The sequence below is a fragment of the Cervus canadensis genome, chromosome 12 (genome assembly GCF_019320065.1).
Source record: "Cervus canadensis isolate Bull #8, Minnesota chromosome 12, ASM1932006v1, whole genome shotgun sequence".
NCBI classification, from domain to species: Eukaryota; Metazoa; Chordata; class Mammalia; order Artiodactyla; family Cervidae; genus Cervus; species Cervus canadensis.
In genome coordinates this window covers 39,481,209-39,497,284 of record NC_057397.1, presented here as the reverse complement: position 1 = coordinate 39,497,284, position 16,076 = coordinate 39,481,209, and the positions used below count along the sequence as shown (strand labels likewise).

Below are 16,076 nucleotides of genomic sequence, written 5' to 3'. Positions count from 1 at the left end.
CATTAAAATGGACTGACTGAAGGAAAACTTTGGAAATTGCTAATTTATTACATTGTTTCTAGAGCCCAGGAAAGAAATAAATTGTTGCCTACAGAGTAATTATCTGGCTAGAATGATTCAAAAATAAAATACTGGTCTGATATATAATTTTCCCTGCACTATTTGTTGAAAAGACTACCCTTTCTCCTTTGAGTAGTCTTAGAACTCTTGTCAAAAACCACCTGCACATATATGTAGGGATTTGGTTCTAGACTATCTAGTCTATTCCATTGACCTGTATGTTGGCCTTTATGCCAGTTCCACACATTTTGATTACTGTAGCTCTGTAGTAAGTTTTGAAATTAGGAGGGAATCCTCCAATGTTGTTCTTCCTTTTTGAGGCTGTCATGGTTATTATAAGCCATGTGAATTTCAGAATGGATTTTCCTATTTCTGAAGAAAACATCTTTGGGTATTTGATAGAAATTGAGCTGAATCTGTAGATTATTTTAGGTAGTATTGACATCTTGACAATATTAAATCTTCCCATCCATGAAAAAGAGATATTTCCACTTATTTAAGTCTTTCAAAATTTCTTAAAGCATTTTGTTGTTCTTATTAAGCAAGTTTTTCACTTCTAGGTTAAAGGAATTCCTATATATTTTATTCTTCTTAATGCTATTGTTAATAAAATTATATTCAAAATTTCCTTCCAGGTTATTCATTGTAATGTAAACAAATGCAGCTGATTTTGTGTCCTGCTACTTTGCTGAATTCATTTATTAGTTCTAACAGTTTGTGTGTATGATCTTTAGTGTTTTTTACATATTAGATTATATCATCTAGAAAGAAAAACAATTTTACTTCTTCCTTTCCAATTTGGATGTCTTCTATTCCTTTTTTAATAACTCTGGTTAGAACTTCCAGATTTTGTTGAGTACAGTGTTAAAGGTGGGCACCCTTGCATTTTTCTTGATTTTAAAAGAAGTACTTTTCATCTTTTACTGTTGAGTATAATGTTTGCTGTGCATTCTCGTTGGTGGCTTTTATTATTTTAAGGTAACTCCATTCTATTTCTAGTTCATTGAATGCTTTTATCATGAAAAAGTGTTGAATTTTGTCAAATGGAGATAATCATGTGGATTTTTCCCTTTATTTTCTTAATGTACTATATTACATTGATAAATTTTCATATGTTGAACCCCATCCTTGCATTCCAGGAATAAGTTCCCCTTGGTCATAGTGTATAATCATTTTAAAATGAGTGGTGTTGAATTCAATTTGATAGTATTTTGTTGAGGCTTTTTGCATTAATGTTCATAAAGAATATGGGTATATAATTTTCTTTTTTCTTGTAGTCTGCCAGGCTCCTCTGTCCATGGAATTCTCCAGGCAAGAATACAGGAGTGGGTAGCCATTCCCTTCTCCAGGGAATCTTCCTGATCCAGGGATTGAACCTGGGTATCCCACATTGCAGGCAGATTCTTTACCATCTGAGCACCAGAGAAGCCCTTTCACTTTCACTTTTTTTTAGACTGAGGATTTTTGCATCAATATTCATAAAGGAAGTGTGTGTGTGTGTGTGTGTGTGTGTGTTAGTTGCTCAGCGTGTCCAACTCTTTGAGATCCCATGGCCTATAATCCACCAGGCTCCTCTGTCTGTGGGATTCTCCAGGCAAGAATACTGGAGTAGATTGCCATGGTCTCCTCTTGGGGATCTTCCTGACCCAGGAATTGAACACAAGTCTCTTATGTCTCCTGCACTGGCAGAAGTGTTCTTTAAAATATTAGTATATAATTTTATTTTCCTTGTATTGAATTTGTCTTTGGTATCAGGGTAATTCTGGTTATAGAATGAGTTAGGAAATGATCTCTTCTCTGTAATATTTTGGCAAAAACTGAGGATAGGTATTAGTCCCACTTTAAATGTTTGATAGAAGTCACCATGGAAGATCCAGAGATTTTTTTTGTTGAGTGACATGCAGACACTGACTCTATCTCCTTCCTAGCTATAGGTTTATTCAGATTTCCTGTGTCTTCATAATTTGGTCTTTGTAGGTTTTATTTCTAGAAATTTGTCCTCTTCATATAATTTATCCAATTTTTTCATCATGCAGTTGTTCATAATACTCTCTTACAATTCTTTTTATTTCTGTAGAAATGGTAGTAATATGTCCACTTTTACTTATGATTTTAGTAATTTGAGTCTTCTCTTTTTCTTATTTAAAGAGCTAAAGGTTTGTCAATTTTGCTGACCTTTTTGAAGAACTTTTGGTTTCACTGACAATTTTTTATAGTTATTCTATTCTACTTAATTTATCTCTTCTCTAATCATTATCATTTATTTCCTTCTACTAGCTTTGGGTTTAGTTTTCTTTTTTCTAGTTCCTTAAATTTTAAAATTAGCTTTCTGATTTGACAACTTCCTTACTTCTTCTAATGTAAGCTGTATAGCTGTACATTTCCCTTTAGTACTATTTTAGCTTCATCTTATAAGTTTCATTTAGGTGTAGCTTAATTTCATTCATCTGTGCTTTTTAATTTCCCTTATGAATTTTTCTTTGATCCTTTTGTTTAAAAAATATTGTTTAACTTGCATATTTTGTTAAATTTGAACTTCTCCTCCTCTTACTGATTTATAACTCAATCCCATTGGATTGGAGAATTACTTTGTTTGAGTGCTAACTTTTAAAATCTCTTAAGGCTCACATTATGACCTAAAATATGTTCTGTCCCCAAAAACATCCCATGTGCTCCTAAGAAGAAGGCGTATATTCTTGTCATTAGGTAAAGTGTTCTGTATGTGTCTGTTAGATATGGTTGATTTATTGTGCTGCTTAAGTCTTCTATTTTTTACTTCTTTTCTATCTGGTTTTGCTATCTATTGTCGATAGTGAGTTATTGCTGTGCTGGGCTTAGTCACTCAGTCATGTCTGATTCTTTGTGACCCTACTGACTATAGCTCGCCAGGCTCCTCTGTCCATGGGGATTCTCCAGGTAAGAATGCTGGAGAGGGTTGCCATGCCCTCTTCCAGGGAATCTTCCCAACCCAGGGATCAAACCCAGGTCTCCGACGTTGTATGCAGATTCTTTACCATTTGAACCACCAGGGAATCCCAGTGAGTTATTAATGTCTTCAACTATTACTGTAGAGCTATTTGTTCTTCAATTCTGTCAAATTTTATTTCCTGTATTCTGATGGTTTCTTGTTGTGTGTAAAGAAATGTTTATAATTGTCTTTTGTTTCCACTGTATTCAGTTTTTTAATAATATTAGGAAATGGCAACCCACTCCAGTATTCTTGCCTAGAGAATCCCATGGACGGAGGAGCCTGGTAGGCTACAATCCACGGGATCGCAAAGAGTCGGATACGACTGAGCGACTTCACTTTTCACTTTAATGTCATTCTTTGTCTTTTTAAACTTTTCTGATTTAAAGTCTATTTTATTTAATGCTAATATAGCCATGATGTTCCCTTTAAGTTTCTATTTGCATGGGATATCTTTTTCCATTCTTTCACTTTTGGTATGTTTGTATTTGGATCTGAAGTGACTCTCATAGACAACATATAGTCAGATCGTGTGTGTTTTTCTATTCTGCCAACCTCTGTCTATTGGTTAAAGAATATATTCCATTTACAGTTAAAGTATGATGAAAATCAGGGACTGCTATTTTGCTATTTGCTTTCTACGTATTTCACAGCTACTTTTTAATTCCTCATTCCCTGTATGGCTGTTTTCTTTTGAGTTTTGCTCATTATTTGTAGTAGAATATTTTAATTCTCTTTTCCCTTTGTACATATTCTATATCTCACAGTTGCCATGAGGATTATTATCTTAAAGTTACAACACTAATTTAGGTTGCTTAGTTTCCATAGATGTTTATCCATTATTTATACAAGTTTTTCATAAAGATAATTTTAAAATGTAAATTACTCACAAATTCTTAAAGTGTATTATGAGGCATTATACTTTTATATAACAGACATTTTACTAGCAAAGTTATGAGAACCTATCACTAAAATTCTTTCCTCACACTTTTTAAAACATAACACTGATGAAATAGTAGAAGCAATTTCTCTTCTTTGTGAAGCCTATAAGTATCTATTGCATTTTCAATAAAAGTTCCATTGACAAATATTTTTAGCACACTTCTTTCACTGGTCATTTTGTAAAGAACATCTTGAATCTGGCTTCTATATTCAAGCATGTCCAATCCCACAACTTTATAATTAACATTCATGTCCTGCAAAAGCATGTTTATCATTGTACTGTAAGAACAAAATGTTTTTGAGAAAATCATCACGTAATTATCAGAGATTGCTTCTTGGATCTGAGTCACAGGAGCAGTTGCTGAGTTCGGCAAAGATGATGATGTGTTATTCCCCTTAGCAGAGGCAGAAACTCTCACTGCCAATCAAGCTGGTCCACTGAGCCACTCAAACTTTGGAGGAGCAGCTCCTTATCAGAGCTGCATGGTACCAGCACACAATCCTTATTTTGAATGTTCACTTTTAGTTTCAATAAGTACGCTCTTTTACAGTTCTATCCTCACACCTTCTTGTTGTTGATATCACAAAGTTACATCTTTATACATTCATCATCTTCATCTGTGCACGTTCAGTTGAGTCCAACTTTTTTGCAACCCTATGAACTGTAGCCCACCAGCTTTCTCTGTTCATGAAATTTTCCAGGCAAAAATACAAGAGTGGGTTGCTGTTTTCTACTCCTAACTGAATGTCAGTTTCATGTTGGTCAGAGCCAGCTACTTGTGTGTGTGTGGGGGTGTCGGGGGGGTATGTGTTAACACTCAGTTGTGTCCAATTCTTTGTGACCCCCATGGACTTAGTCCACCAGGCTTGTCTGTCCATGGAATTCTCCAGGCAAGAAGATTGGAGTGAGTAGCCATTTCTTTCTCCAGGGGATCTTCCTGACTCAAGGATCAAAGCCAGATCTCCTGTATTGCAGGTAGATTCTTTATCATGTGAGCCACCAGGGGCATCCTCTTTATACCTGATGTGCTCTAAAGGAAACTTTCAAACACAGTAGTCTCTCAAGGGCTTCCTTCCCTGGTCGCTCAGACAGGAAGGAATCCTCCTGCAATGCGGGAGACCTGGGTTCAATCCCTGTGTTGGGAAGATCCCCTGGAAGAGGGCATGGCAACCCACTCCAGTATTCTTGCCTGGAGAATCCCCATGGTCAGAGGAGCTTGGCAGCCTACAGTCCATGGTGTTGCAGAGTCAGACACAACTGAGCGACTAAGCACTCTCTTAAGTTGTGTTTTAAACAAAACCACAGTAATAATAGTTTTAGCTTTTAGAGTAATAATTTTAAACAAGATTTTCATTTCTTGGATCTTGTAGAAAACAATAAATGGACTCAAACCATTGTTACAAAAATGCTGGCTTTACAGTTGTCCACATGTTTACATTTGGTGAATTGTTTTTATTTCTTTATGTGACTTTGTGTTGTTGCCTTATGTCCCTTCATTTCACCCTTGCAGGACTTTCTTGAGTATGTCCAGCTCAAGGGCAGGTCTAGTGGTAATAACTCTTTCAGTTTGTGTTGTCTGAGAATGTCTTATTTCACCCTCACTTTTGAAGGACATTTTTATTGGATATAGGATTCTTGGTTAAGATATTTTTCTCTTTTATCAGTTTAAATATATAGACCCTTGACTTCTGGCCTCCAAAGGTTGTGTTAAGAAATCTGTTAATACTTTTATTGAGGATTCTTTGTACGTGATGACTCACTTTCCTCTTTCGGCTCCCAGGGTTCTCTCTTTGTCTTTTGAATGTTTGATTATAATGTGTCTTAATATTGGTCTCTGAGTTCACCGTACTTGGAATGCATATAGTTTCTTAGATATTTGCAATTAAATATTTCATCAAACTTTGGAAATTTTCAACCATATTTTTTTCAGATATTGCATTCTTTCTTTTCTTCTTCTCCTTCTGTGACTTCTACAATGTGTATATCAGTTCATTGATGGTGTCCTACAGGTTGTTTAGACTCTGTTCACTTGTCTTCAATCTTTTCTCTTCCTGTTCTTCAGACTCAATAATTTTATCCCAGGGGGCTGGTTTTTTCAGTGTTTCATTCACAGCACTGGGTAGATGTACATGTATGGTTGCTGAGAGCTGTACTGGATAATTTCATTGGTAATTCAGAACATTTTCTTCTTTTAAAGTTTCCCACTCAAAGATGGATATGTATTAGACCAACACTGTTCCTTTCAATAAATACAGCTAAAAATCCTAGATGTTATATGTACACACACACACACACACACACACACACAGACACATGAAAATTTGAGAGATACAGACAGAAAATTATATATACATATATAAGTTTTTCTGACCAATTTCTTCCTAAACAACTATCAGCAAGCAAACTTACATAAAGACAAGTAGCAAGAATATCGATATTGAGTATTGAATGTTATTGTATAGATGAAGTAGGAAATAAGGGATATTTACTACATTATATTAAATTAAATTTATTATGAAAACATATTTTGCCATTTGAATGCAATGGACAGAGGAGCCTGGTGGGCTACAGTCCATAGGGTTGCAAAGAGTCTGACATGAGTGTCACGACTGAGCCTGCACACAGAACTAATTACTTTCTAAAGACTATGCTGTGGGCTGTGCTTAGTCACTCAGTCATGTCCAACTCTTTGTAATCCTGTGGACTGTAGCTTTCCAGGCTCCTCTGTCCATGGGGATTCTCCAGGCAAGAATACTTGAGTGGGTTGCCATGCCCTCCTACAGGAGATTTTCCCAACCCAGGGGTTGAACCCGGGTCTCCCACATTGTAGGTGAGTTTTTTTTATCATCTGAGCCACCAGGAAAGTCCAAGAATACGTGAGTGGGTAGCCTATCCCTTCTTCAGGGGATCTTCTCAACCCAGGAATTGAACTGGGGTCTCCTGCATTGTAGGCAGAGTCTTTACCAGCTAAGCTATGAGGGAAGACATCACTTTTTAATACCATCACATTGGAGCTTAGGAATTCAACATATGAATATGCAGGGATGGCGGAGGGGTGGGGTACAAACATTCTGTCCTTAACAGATTTATTTTACTACAAAAATCCAAAAAAGATTTTCATTTAAAATTTAATACCACTTATTGCACTACATGTAAATTATTCCTATAAATCTTTATATAAGCTCTTCTCCAAATCAAAATATATAAAAATATAGGTGGTGCTTCTTTAAAATTCAGGCTCACAGATCCAAAATACATGTTCTTAAAAGCTCTTATCCCCATTAATACTATGCAACTATTGCTGTGAATGTTAAAAAAGAAAACTTTTTAGCAATCAAGAGACATTTTAATGGATACATTATTAAAATGCATATTTATTTAATGCAGAAGTCATTATATAATTATTTGAACATTTAAGTTGCTACATATTTAATGTCAAGGTATTAGTAACAACATAATAATGACTACATTTTTAAGCATCCAGCAAGGCACTGTAGTTTAGTTATATTATTACATTTTAACTTCATAGGAGGAATACAAGATGCATAATAATAGTATTTTCACCTTTAATATTTAGAAACTGAGATTTATATGGATTAAGTCACCTAGCTAACAAATAGAAGATCAAACATATGAATTTAAGAAGCTCTAGATCTGATTCCATTTCCTGTGCTCTGCCAATGTTAACAAGAACATGACTGAAGTTACTTTTCAGATTTCAAAAAAAGTTCTGTGCATTTAATTAATTAATTTAGTTATATTTATTATTCATCTACCTTTTTTATGTTTCATTGTGAAGTATTGCCATCACCAAAGACACAACTTCAAATTTATAACCTTTAAATATGATCTTTCGGTGACTGGTACTGGTATTTTGAAATTTAGCATGCTGAGAATCTCCTGGAGAGTAATGAGTTTAATTTTCCATAGAATCAACAGATTTCTTTGGTCAACCAAGAAAAAGACTGAAATTTGCAAATTTCTCATAAGTTAAGCTTAGCATACATTTTCTTCTCATTATAAAAATGCAAAGAGGAAGTGACAGAAATTTTTGCTTTTATAGATCTGGCCTATGCTATGCAGACATTCTGTGTGGCGATAGTACAGTTTCAGTTGTGAACTCCCATGCTTTGATACTTTAGACTGGAGTATCTCTTTTGGAGCCTTGGTTAGAAATCTGAAACCCTCATTATTTCTGCATTTGTTAAACTATGTCTTTTGTTCCACTTGCAGACCAAGTAGTCGGCTTTGATAAAACTTGATCTAAATTCAGAGATCTGCTCTGATCTTGGCTTTCTAAATGGTTCATCCTGGGGCACCCTAGAATATTTGAGAAGATATTTTTAACTAGTTTCTTTTCCTTTTTTTTTTTTGTTCTTTTTAGCTTGGCTGTTTTCATTTATATACCTGAAACTTTTGACTTTTGCATTTGCTCTAAGACTGAAACTGTTTTGAAGAGCTTTGCATTCATATATTTTGTAGGATTTTCATGAATTAATGCTCTTATTCAAATGTAAAATCTTATTTAATAATTTCATACATGTCTATATATATAGATCTAGATAAACATATATGTGTGTACATGTTTTACAAAGGGAATTTGCTGTCTTAAAACAGAAATAATGGGTGTGTTCTACCTATGTTTACTCAAAATGTTCTTGTCAAGATCAGAATTTTAAAGGTTATTCTTCTGTATCTATTCTCTTTGAAACTGTGCTCATCGAAGGATGTAACTGAGGGTATCTTGAAAACACAGTTTATTTTAGGATTTCACATATAAACAATTCATGAACTGAAAAGTAATCTTAAACTATAGTGTCATTTTTAAATTTTCAAGGTACTTTCTGTATCTCAGCTTTTAACTTGTGGACGTTCATGAGATTAAATTAGTGATGTTAAACTATTTCCTCCATACACATATGCACACACTAATATATATTTATATCAGTTTTCTGGGTCCTTACATCTATTATGCATTCCGCTAAAGCACCTATATGAGAGGATAGAAATTGACTTTACCTTCCTTCCCTAGATTGTCTATCCAGCTTGCATTCCACTTTTCCGACTCTTTTGGACATTTTCCACATTTTTCACATTCTCATCAGTTCCTTGGGCTTCCCTGGTGGCTCAGAGGGCAAAGAATCTGCCTGCAATCAGGAGACCTGGGTTCAATCCCTCGGTTGGGAAGATCCCCTGGAGAAGAAAATGGCTACCCACCCCAGTATTCTTGCCTAGAGAATTCCATGGAGTTGCAAAGAGTTGAACATGGCTGAGTGACTCACTTTCACCAGTGCCTTGAGCCCAATATGTCACATGAAATTATTCTCTCGCCCTCTCTTTTAAGTGTGATCTTAGAAGTCTCATCAAGTGTATGACAATGGTGTTGATTCTTCTTAGTGCAAGAAGTTGATTTTCCATGGAAATCTTCTGTAAAAATCAATATTATGGTCCATTTACTTGGCAGCTTTTGAATTTCTTTCCTTGGGTTTGGTAACAGGGACCTATCTGAATACAATTTACTTAGACTTACATATAGAGACCAGGTAGAAGTGGTTATGAAAATAGACCAGTCAGATCCTATGCTCTGAGGAACAATACTGTCCAGTGATCCCAGTTGCTGCCCTATGGATTCACCATTGCACTAGTACTGAGACTATATCTTCTATGTCCTGTTCCTAGTACACAACTAAACACAGAGGAAGTATTAACATGCACCCATTTCAGTGAAAAGCAGGGCTATTCCAAGGCACAGCTTTTTCTTGAGAGCATTCAGCTACCCAATTGTAGCATTGCTCAAATTGTGCTGTAATCTGCAACCTGTCCTACAATAACCTTCATTCCAATCACTCTTTTCTTACACAAGATTCATATTCATGTCAAAAACTAAAGATTCTTTACACTTTCTGATGCCCCTCCATCCCATTTTCATCTCTGATCCCTTTTGGTCATCTGGAGAACCAAACTTATGTTAATGATAGCTAGAATAATTTAAGAAAACTGATGGGAAAATGAGGTTTTGGGGATTGATTCATCCCCCACTGTGCTGGTGAAAAGTATAGTACTTCTGATATTGAGTAGTATCAGAGCATAGATAGTGTCAAATACAAGATGGTCACTCACTAACTATATATTTCCCTGTTTAAGACCTGGGACAATAAACTTGTGGAGGAAAATATCCTTGAAGATGCAGGTGATTTCAGGCATTTGTCAGATTTGGTGGGAACCATGTCTATAAATAGAGCAGAATTGTCTGTTGTTCCGGCTAATCTGTATTGACTCTTTGTGGAGGGATAATGAGAAACAAAGAGCAATTAACAAGCAGTTAGAGACTTCTTTTGTAATTTATAAAATGGCCCTTAGCTCCCACAGTAAAGGCTGAGCACTGCACCAAAGACATGTTCCAGCAGAGACCAAGAGATTTTGAATACTCTGCCAAGGCAGATCTGAACCCCTTTGAAACTGAACGTGGGGCTGCAACTTCTAGAAGAATATCTGAAAGTATGATTCTGTGTACTCCTGAACCATATGAGTTTAAAGAGATATCCCACTTTATTTATTTATTTTGCCCAAGAGCTATCGCTTCTCCTTTTGCAAGATGTTGCAAAAGTCTGTCCACCATAAAGGTAGCTTCCAATACTCTTTTTGCTGACCCACAAGCTAATAAATAGTTTAAATCTCAGCATAATTTGTGTAAGGGATGTACAATGTATGATAAAAGAGATAGATTACATATTGGAGATATTGCAAAAATTAGCTAGAGTCAAGGAAGCAGCCCTGGAACTGAATTTTTTTAATTATTTATTTTTAATTAGAGGATGATTGCTTTACATTGATGTGTTGGTTTCCATCATACATCATCATGAATCAGCCAGAGATATACACATGTCCCACACCTCCTGATCTTCCTTCCCACCTCCAATCCTATCCCATCCTGCTACATTGTCACAGAGAAATGGATTTGAGCACCCTGCATCATACAACATTCTTACTATCTATCTGTTTCCATACGGTAATATATAAGCTTTAATTCTACTCTCTCAATTCATTCCCTCATCCTTCCCCCACTGTGTTCACAAGGCTATTCTCTATATCCGCATATCCATTGATGGTATTTGATCAAGGTGGTTGGAGTTTAAGACTGGATAAATTTCAAGACCCATTGGCTTAGAAACACATTTTCTGGGCGTGGGATATAATACTCTGGCAAAATTTCAGGGAAGGGAGCACATTTACTGCTTAGTTCAGTTCAGTTGCTCAGTCATATCTTACTATTTATGACTCCACAGACTGAAGCATGCCAGGCTTCCCTGTTCATCACCAACTCTCAGAGCTTGCTCAAACTCATGTCCATTGAGTTGGTGATGCCATCCAACGATCTCATCCTGTCAGCTCCTTTTCCTCCCACCTTCAAGTTTTCCCTTCGTTAGAGTTTTTTCCAATGAGTCAGTTCTTTGCACCAGGTGGCCAAAGTATTGGAGCTTCAGCTTCAGCATCAGTCCTTCCAGTGAATATTCAGGACTGATTTCCTTTAGGATGGACAGGTTGGATCTCCTTTTAGTCCAAGGGACTCTCAATAGTCTTCTCCAACACCACAGTTCAAAAGCATCAAATCTTCGGCACTCAGCTTTCTTTATGGTCCAACTCTCACATCCATACATGACTACTGGAAAAACCATAGGTTTGACTATATGGACCTTTGTCGGTAAGGTAACGTCTCTACTTTTTAATATACAGGCTAGGTTTGTCATGGGTTTTCTTCCAAGAAGCAAGCGTCTTTTATTTTCATGGCTGCAGTCACCATCTGCAGTGATTTTGGTGCCCAAGAAAAGAAAGTCTGTCACTGTTTCTCTTGTTTCCCCATCTATTTGCCATGTAGTGACAGGACCAGATGCCATGATCTTAGTTTTTTGAATGTTGGGTTTTACTGCTACAGAAACTTTTATAAACCTGGATAACATTTACTGCTAGAGAACCTTTTATAAACATGGAGAAAATGATGGCTAAAGCTGAACCTTTGATATGTCTCTATTTCTATTTTAAAATGTGTACACTTGTCTCATATCCTTGGAAGGACTAGCTGTCATCCCCATAGAGTTAAATACTTATTATGAATGTGAGTTTGTCTTTCTTTACTTCAGACACCCAGCACAACTATCCAGGGGATTATGTAATACCTGATCCACAAGCATAGAACTGTATACAGCATAATATTACGACCAGAAGACTATACCTTGTACATGCCTAGCCAAGTTACCTCCCTTCTTTTCCTCTGTCTTTCAGTGGGTACAATATCTACAATATTTTGAAGGTTCTCTTTACTTTCTCATGCTCCTTCCACTAATAAATCTCTTGCAAAACTAACCCCACCTTACCATCTGCTTTTCCACAAAAGCAAAATGAGTCAGAGTATAAATTTATGGGGTAACCCAAGAGAATTCAATACGATCTTCTTTTATGCACCTAATGGGACTCAGGAAATAGTTCTTAAACATATTTCGAGTGAACATTTGTGGGACTGTGCATGAGGACAAAGATTAGCAGCCATCATTTATGGCTCTTGCTGTGTTACTTTATTTTCATCTTTTGAACTGAGTGAGTGTAAACAGCTATTAGCCTGTGTGGACAGAAGGAAGAAAAAAAGGACTCTTCATTTTAACAGTGAGTGAAGATAGCAGTTTACACTATAGATGGGTGTTGAGAACTGTATTCTATGAAGGAAAAAACGTTGTCCCATGCCAACAACCATTTGTCACTTATTAGCATCATGCAGAGGCATTTCCCTTTAAATAAATGTACATGTAAGTTTAGCACTGTCAAACAAGCTGGGGTTTTTTGGAGAATATAAGGGATGCTCCCCCTTATTTGGTTAAGAATGAAGAGGAATATGAAGGAAAGAAGGCAAAATAATATCCAAAACAGTTAAACAACATTATTACTAAGCAGTTGGCCGTGGCTGTTTAATATTACTATGGAACAAATTATTTTTGTAATCTACTCTGGGAATTGTTGATAGATACATAACATACTCATATATCTCAAGCTGCTATTTACACAGAGTAAGTTATTGATTAGCACCTCCAAAATCCTCTCAAGTTTGGACACTCATCTGTGTCACTTGGGGAGCTTTAACAAATACCCATGCCTTAGTCACACATCTGGAGATTCTGACTCAATTGTCCTGGATGAGTATAGGCATTAATATTTTTAAAAGTTTCTTGTTCAGTTACTAAGTCCTGTCTGACTCTTGGTGACCCCATGGACTGCAGCACACCAGGCTTCCTGTCCTTCACTGTCTCCCTGAGTTTGCTCAAATTAATGTCCATTGAGTCCGTGATGCTATCTAACCATCTCCTCTCTTGATCCCTCCTACTTTTGCCTTCAATCTTTCCCAGCATTAGGGTCTTTTCCAATGAGTTGGTTCTTCACATCAGGTGGCCAAAGTACTGGAGCTTCAGCTTCACCATAAGTCCTTCCAACGAGTATTCAGGGTTGATTTCCTTTAGGATTAACTGGTTTGATCTCGTTGCTGTCCATGTCATCAAAGTAATGTCTTTGCTTTTTGATATGTTGTTGAAGTTTGTCATAGCTTTCCTTCCAAGGAGCAAGCATCTTCTAATTTCATGGCTACAGTCACCATCTGCAGTGATTTTGGATGCCAAGGAAATAAAATCTGTCACTGCTTCCACATCTTCCCCTTCTGTTTGCCATGAAGTGATGGGACTGGATGCCATGATCTTAGTTTTTTGAATGCCTAGTTTTAAGCCAGGTTTTTCACTCTCCTCTTTCACTTTCATCAAGAGACTCATTAATTCCTCTTCAGTTTCCACCATTAGAAAAGTTCCTTGGATGTTCTAAAATGCAATCAGGATTAAAAGCTATTGGTAACATGCAAAAGAGAAGGAGAGAGAGACTGAATATTCCATCCATATTCTAGGTCAGTGGGAAGTTGTACATCTACCTGAACTGTTTGACAGAAGGAAACCTCGGTTTGATTCCTGGGTTGGGAAGATCTACTGGAGGAGGGCATGGCAATCCACTCCAGTATTATTGCCTGGAGAATCCCCATGGACAGAGGAGCCTGGTGGGCTACAGTCCAGGGGGTCTCAAAGAGTTGGACATGCTTAACGACTAAGCACAAGCACAAGGAAGGGTCAGAAGCATTTTCTTGTCATGTTATGTCTTGATGGACTAGCTCACATTGTACTTTGTCTCAGTCTAAAGACCCACACCATCCTCTTAAATTGAGTACCTCCAAAGCCTCAGTGTCAGTACCACAGTAACTCTGCCAGGGTCTTTCAGCCTAGATTCAGGAAGGTTCCATGCTTCACAAATTAGGTTTTTGATTCACATCAAATCCTTAAGTGATTAGTAATTTTACTTGTACTGCTTTAAACTTCTCTTTTTAAAAGAAAGAAGATATCACATTGTGTCAAAAATAAACCTGGCCAAATAGTAAGTCGATGCTCCAGATTAAGACTGCAGGGCTCTTTGCTCCCCATTCTACTGCTTAACTCACTGAGGCATGAGGTTAGGGTATGGCTTTGAAGCCAGCCACAGCCTCTTTGGATTAATCCTTAGGCTTAATGCCTTAAGACTTAGTGAGCTGCAACGTGCCAATTCCCACATGTCCTGCTTCTCTTAGTGATGGGTTCGTTTTTGCTTCATCATTTCTGCAAGCATCATAAGTGTCAAATGGGTCGATAAAAGCATCAGTATTAGGACAGTTCATATCCCGGTGGTCAGCAAGGGCTCACATGCAGAGAATCAAGTGGCATATTGCTCCACGAATGTCTCCAAGACATGAGAATTAGGCTGCATTGACACGTTTCTCAGATGGAGCAAAACAGTAATTTCTAATCTGCTACATTCCATTGTTGGGTTGCTCAGTCACTCATAGAGACTTCTGGTAACAATTAATACAGTCATAAAAAAGGGAAAATAACAGGGGAAAACATGCACACAAATTGAAAGCAGATATCTGAACACTGTTATCCCACAAATTTAGATCAACCACACGTCTGCCTGGAAACTTGTAAATAGCATACATAAGTGATGTTATCATATAAAGTGTGGTGGGGAAATCACAATGGAGCCTATTTGTACATTCTGGAATTAATATCTATGTGCAGATAATTAAGAGAACAATAAAAATACGCGAAACAAATGTACACAGGGGAAGGTAAGAAATGAACATGATCCAAATATGTCATATTGTGGAAACCTTGGGGAAATAAAGCTTTATGGGATACTGGCAGACAGCATTGCTGCTGGAACCAGGATTTTCAAGCCTTTCAGCCTGGAAATAATGTTTTCAGTTAATAAGGGTGTGTGGGTGGAATTAGACTCACCACTCCCACTATTGTAGCCAGAATTATGTGCCTCATTTCCATACCCGGTCCTAAAAATTATTCTTGCAATTCCTCTTATGAGAAGGCTTTTGAACAAGCTGTGGTAGCATCAAATGATATCAAGAAACACCTTTGTGTTGCTTATGTGCACATAATCTTACTTTGCAAAGTTTTAGATGTGCAGACAGGCATCTGGAACACTCCAGCATGTTCCAAGAGAACAGACCTTAACCAAATGTGTCAGTTTTAATTTTTGACCCAATTAAAATTCTTTGAAGACTGCCGAGGTTATTAAAAGGCAAAAGTATTACATCTAGCAGTGTTTTCACAAGCTAGTGCTTCCTGGTTTTAGGAACATGTATTGAAAGAATATTTGCAACAATATAGACACAAGGCCAGAAATGGTCTGAGTGATACAAATCTTTTGTTTATGTATCTCACAGTACAGTGCAGCAGGCTTTGGGTTGGGGGTGGAATGTCTCATATTTGAGGCACAATTAAGTGCACATGTAGCTTTCTGTGCACAATTCACTGTGCACTTTGATTTATAGCAGACTAGATTTCAAAATCGATAGGTTTATGTAATTGTGTGTGCTCCTGGGTGTGTGTGTGTGTGTGTGTGTGTTGGAGAAAAGGGAGTTCAGATTTGTTTTAAGAAGTCTTTGGTATTTCTTTATAAATTCCAGTGAAATTAAAAAAATATATATATATAATATTTATATTATATTAAAATATATAATATATTTAAAACTATATA

At 36.7% G+C, this 16,076-nt stretch overlaps 1 protein-coding gene across 1 annotated transcript; it reads right to left on the bottom strand.

The window, feature by feature from the left end:
* Positions 1-3,996: 3,996 nt before the first annotated feature.
* LOC122450935 (glutaredoxin-2, mitochondrial-like) lies at positions 3,997-8,948 on the bottom strand. Its single transcript, XM_043483319.1, has 2 exons — positions 8,936-8,948; positions 3,997-4,388 (listed from the first exon to the last, which is right to left on the bottom strand). Exons 1-2 carry the CDS (start codon positions 8,946-8,948, stop codon positions 3,997-3,999), a joined length of 405 nt encoding a protein of 134 aa, XP_043339254.1.
* Between the last annotated feature and the right edge of the window lie 7,128 nt (positions 8,949-16,076).